General features: G+C 47.0%; 1 protein-coding gene across 1 annotated transcript in view; it reads left to right on the top strand.

Annotated features, from left to right (window-relative positions):
* Nucleotides 1–5,000, top strand: part of mycbpap (mycbp associated protein) — a gene marked incomplete at both ends in the record, with an annotated part of 18,632 nt that overhangs the window by 1,139 nt on the left and 12,493 nt on the right. The window contains 7 exons of the mRNA XM_083655276.1: nucleotides 1–82; nucleotides 202–213; nucleotides 315–421; nucleotides 634–808; nucleotides 1,066–1,181; nucleotides 1,887–2,037; nucleotides 2,274–2,392. The exon at nucleotides 1–82 is cut by the window's left edge and continues 66 nt beyond it. Of these exons, the coding sequence (XP_083511402.1) occupies nucleotides 1–82; nucleotides 202–213; nucleotides 315–421; nucleotides 634–808; nucleotides 1,066–1,181; nucleotides 1,887–2,037; nucleotides 2,274–2,392 (762 nt within the window). The remainder of the gene's footprint in view (nucleotides 83–201; nucleotides 214–314; nucleotides 422–633; nucleotides 809–1,065; nucleotides 1,182–1,886; nucleotides 2,038–2,273; nucleotides 2,393–5,000) is intronic.

Genomic DNA, 5,000 nt, shown 5'->3' with positions numbered 1-5,000 from the left:
GAGGGATTCAGAAAGGCAATGCGCGGGCCGGTGGCATGTCCATTGTCCCTGGACGCTGGCTCTCCACCTCTGGACTACACAGGTGAGATATACACAGGTGAGATATGGTGATTTGCCCTCATCAACCAAGGTAACAATGCAGCACAGAAAGAGTTAATGTAGCAAGTGTACACATCCCAGATCCCCCTGTGCCCTGCTCAGCTCCTTCATCAGGTTAGGCTGATGTTACCCATGTTGCTGCTCAACTCCTTCATCAGGTTAGGCTGATGTTACCCATGTTGCTGTTCCAACTACATCATCCTCCCTCCCTTCAGGACCCGGAGGCCCTCGTTTTGATGGCCATGGGATGGTCCTGCCACACAGCATCCTGGGCAGTCTGGAGGACTTCAGGAGTTATCTGGAGGTCACAGGAGATACAGAGGTGAATAGAAAACTCAGAAGAAATTGCCGTGGCATTTGGACATAGGCAAAAATATGAACATATGAAATGAAGGTTTCACATCATCATTTCTACGTAAAATACAAAATAAAATAAAATACACGTTTAAAAAAGAAATACCCAAAGCAGACCTTACATTATGAAAACTATAACAATAAGTCGTCTCTTCTTTATCTCCTCTTTCCCCATTCCAGTTGGTAAGGCGTATACCAGACCTCCAGAGAGCTCAACCATCTGAGGCCTCAGCGGGGCAGCATACTGGGGCCGAGGAGGAAGGCCTGGGGGGCCACAGAGACATCCAGAGCAATGCCCTGCAGCACTGGCGTACGCATATGAGGCAGCGTCGACAGCAGCAGGACTTCTTAGCTAGTGAGTGATGCTGCCTTCAAATGGAAGTCGTGAACTCGTGTCTACGAGACCAGAAGTCACGTACATGATATGCTTGGCATTCAAAGAAGACAAATATAAATGTATTTTAGCGACTTGATTTGTCTATGTCAGCGACTGTCTTACTCTCTCTCTCTCTCTCTCTCTCTCTCTCTCTCTCTCTCTCTCTCTCTCTCTCTCTCTCTCTCTCTCTCTCTCTCTCTCTGTCTCTCTCTCTAACCCCCCCCCCCTCCTGCAAGGCTTGCTCCATAGGCCAGCGGAGAACCTGTTGATGAACCAAGCCAGGCGTTTCAGAGAAACTCAGGAGCAGCGAGAACTTCTGAATCAAGTCCTGCCAGTCATACAGTCTGGATATGTACGCAACGCATCTCTACCATGTCTCTAATTATCTGTCACAGTGTCTCAATAGAGTTGCTTTTCTCCAGTTCCTATCCACCTTATTTTTGTGAGGCTCCCGCTGTAAAATAATTCTGGGAGCAATATCCGGTCCAGAACGTGAGCAGCTGTGTTTACGCTGGCTTGACGCTGCCTGGATACTACTCTGCACTGCAGCCATTGACATAGCCCATGAGTGCAGCGCGTGCCTCCTCGCATCGCATTTCCTTGTCGAACTCCGACGTTAAAAGTTTGCTCGTCACAAAATAACACTCGTTTTGGGAATGTAGCCTAATGATGTTATCTATCACATCCGCTAACCTGTTGCTCGTTGAACAAGTCGGCATTTATCAGCTCAGCTGCACCGTTTACAGACGGGTACATTAGACTGGGCTGTGTTGTGTCAAGCTAGACGTAACGGGGGAAGAGGACAGCAGAAGGAAGCAGCACCCATGGTGCATCATGGCCGCCAAAAATAAGGTTGGATAGTAAGATCTCTCTAACTCTCTCTCCCTCCCTCTCCGCTCTGCTCTACTGATAAGACAGGACTTACAGTATGTCTCCTTATCACTGACTGCATTGGTTTCTTCATTATACGTGTGTGTGTGTGTGTGTGTGTGTGTGTGTGTGTGTGCGCGTGCGTGCGTGCGTGCGTGCGTGCGTGCGTGCGTCTCAATGCCTATAGGGTTACCGTGTGGGCAGTGAGTTCTGGAGTCTCCCCCAGCGCTTTGGAGATGAGCTGAGCGGCATCACAGCCACCCTGACTCAGACAGAGCAGGGCAGGCGGGAGCCTGTCGTACATGTAGGCCAACCACACAGCATATGCCAGGAGTCAGGTACTAAGGGACTTAAAGTCACGGACACACACACACACACACACACACACACACACACACACACACACACACACACACACACACACATACACACACACACACACACACACACACACACACGCACACGTACACGCACACACACACGCACACACACACACACACACACACGCGCACACACACAGACTCTCTATAAGTGAAATCATATTCTCTCCGTGGGGAAATGTGTCTTCCTGTAGGAAACCTTTTTGCTGGGACGTTGCGTTCACCCACTCGGACTTGGGAGCAGAGTGTGTACCTGCAGCACCGGCACCACAAGCTCAGAGAGCTTCTAAAGGACATGGACTTCAACAAGCCGGTAACACACATTCATAGTGATCTTCTTACCTTTGAGGCTTGAGCTAGAGGGAACGCAGAGGAACGTCAAGAATGCAGCTATGGCTCATTAGTGCTTCAATTAGTACGCTTTGTCTTCTGGTAGACATTACATAACCATTGTCCTGGTACAGCTCCCTAAGAAGCTGTTTAATTAAAGGTTGGTGGCAGGGAGGTTAAAGGACAAGTTCACCCAAAAATGACATTTCAGTCATCATCGTTTTTATTTGAGTAATACTCAATAGCATAAACCATTACTTCATTTTAGTGCAGCCAGTTGTTTGTACGGTGTCAGGAAAGTCATTATTTTGATGGATACTAGGAAGCATCCTACCGGACTGTATGTGGACAGCGGCCCAGGCTACGTTGCTAACTGAGGCTACGTTGCTAACTAACGTTAATTTCGGAAAACCTCTCCTCGCGCCCCAAAGCAGGACTACACAGCCAGCAGGATAGCAGCATGGCAGACCTTCAAGTGTAAGTGGAGTTCGTTTTAACCATGCTTTATTAAATGACTAGCTGTCATTACTTAAGTAACGTTACCCATTTGTTTGTGAATAATGCGCCGTTTTTGTTAGCTGGGTCTCACACTTTTAATTTGAAGGCCGAAAATGGAAATGGTGTGCTAGTAAATTGAATTGACACTGGTCTGTCAATTCTATCATTTCACACGTACCATTTCCCTTTTTCGACTTCAAATTAAAAGTGGAAAAACAACAAAACGTTAGCGTGTGAAGCCTCGGCCTATCTGGATTATAAAAGTATAACGTTAGAGAAAACAGCCATCAGCCATGCCGTTTTATGCTCATTTATTGCCAAATGCTTTGGGAATCAAGCTTGGTCAGAAAAGGTCTACTACATTAGCTAGTTATGCCTGCATCTCAATAGCCCTGCTGCCTGGTTGTATTTGAGACCTTTTGACGTGAGTTGAGCGTTTTTATTGGGGGGAGACAAAAGCTCAGACTAGTCGACTAGTTGACTACCTTTAGGGACGACTAGTCGACTAGTAAAATTCACTAGTCGTGAATGCCCTAACTGTAATCCAAGTCTCCACAAGATGAGATGGAGATGAGATGCCAAGTTAACTTGAAAAGATGTGATTTACACCCTGTTTTTAGCTGAGATCTTCAGTGTAGCAGGCTACAGTAAATGCATGGCTACAGCCAAGATTTCAGCTACAAACAGGGTGTCAATAAATGAAGTCTTTTCAAGTCAACTTGGCATCTTGGGGCTTGTGGAGACTTGGAGACTTTGAGTTAGAGTGTGTTTTGTAGTGTATTCCAATAACTTGCTGCAGCAAAGCAGAAGGAGTCACGACAGGCTTTTGGGATGGTGAGCATGATGAAATAGCAGTAATTGCTGTTGGAGATGTGCAGAATGGTTGACCGGTAGTGACTCTTTCCCAGATTAGAATACTTGAAGGCAGTGTGAAGTCACACATTGTTCACATTGGATTATTTCAATAGTGTGTCTTACTCTTTTCTTGATTTCTTATGAAACTCTAGGCTCTAGATCAGGGGTATCAGACTCATATTAGGTAGAGGGCCGGCTTTGTTCAACTGAGACCTCATGGGGGCCGGATTTTTTTTTTTACTAAAATCAATTCGACTCATTTACCCATTTACTTCACAAAAGAAATACTGCTCTTTCCATTTCTCTTGAACCTGCCTGCATTCCGTGTCAACCTTTCTCTTTTTCGACAGCATCTTGTTGATTCCTTTGTTTTTTGGTAGGTAGCCGAATGCGCGATTCAATTCCAGCGTGGCATCATGGCGGCTTTGTTTACACCTGATGACCTACTGACATACTTCCTTGTAGTGCAGGTTAATTAACTTATGAATGAACTCTTAGCTTGCTTATTAGCCACACGTAGTTCATGATAATGGGGTGCGAATTTAATAATAATATATATATTTTTTTTTATTCCAAAACATCTCGCGGGCTGGATGAAACCTGCCCGCGGGCAGTATCTCTGACATCCCTGCTCTAGATCTAGGTGGCTTTACAAAACATTGGACCACTCCTCATCCCTCCACACAGCTCTGTCCCAGCAGGTCCCTCACCCCTCACCCCCTCAGAGTGCTCTGCTGCCCTTAATTGCATCTCCTTAACCAGGCTGTGATCATGCAGCCGGGGGCTGTGACGGGATGTTCTGTACCGACAGTTTATATCCTGTTCCTGTTTGAACATAAGTGATGTATTATATAGCTAAATGTGAATACGCACACGCACATGATATTAATTAAGCACTGGAGCACACACTCCTCATGCACCAATGTGCACACGTACAGAAGGCACAGTTATGAAAGCTGGTGCGTGTCCAGCCATAGAGCAGCAGTGTTGTGTTCCGTGGGTGGAGCAGCCATAGAGTAGCAGTGTTGTGTTCCGTGGGTGGAGCAGACAGAGCCCAAGAGAAGCGACCAGACCTGCCCTACTGCTCTCAGCATTACAATAAGTCCATCACTGTGGGGTCCGGGGGGCACAGCCAGTTCTGTCTCTCAGACACACGCACACACACACACACACACACACGCGCGCACACGCGCACGCACACGCACACGCGCACGCACACGCACACGCACACGCACACA

This window comes from Poromitra crassiceps (assembly GCF_964638095.1).
Source record: "Poromitra crassiceps genome assembly, chromosome: 19".
Taxonomy (NCBI): Eukaryota; Metazoa; Chordata; class Actinopteri; order Beryciformes; family Melamphaidae; genus Poromitra; species Poromitra crassiceps.
The sequence above is the reverse complement of the archived record's forward strand: the minus strand, read 5'-3'. Positions and strand labels throughout refer to the sequence as shown.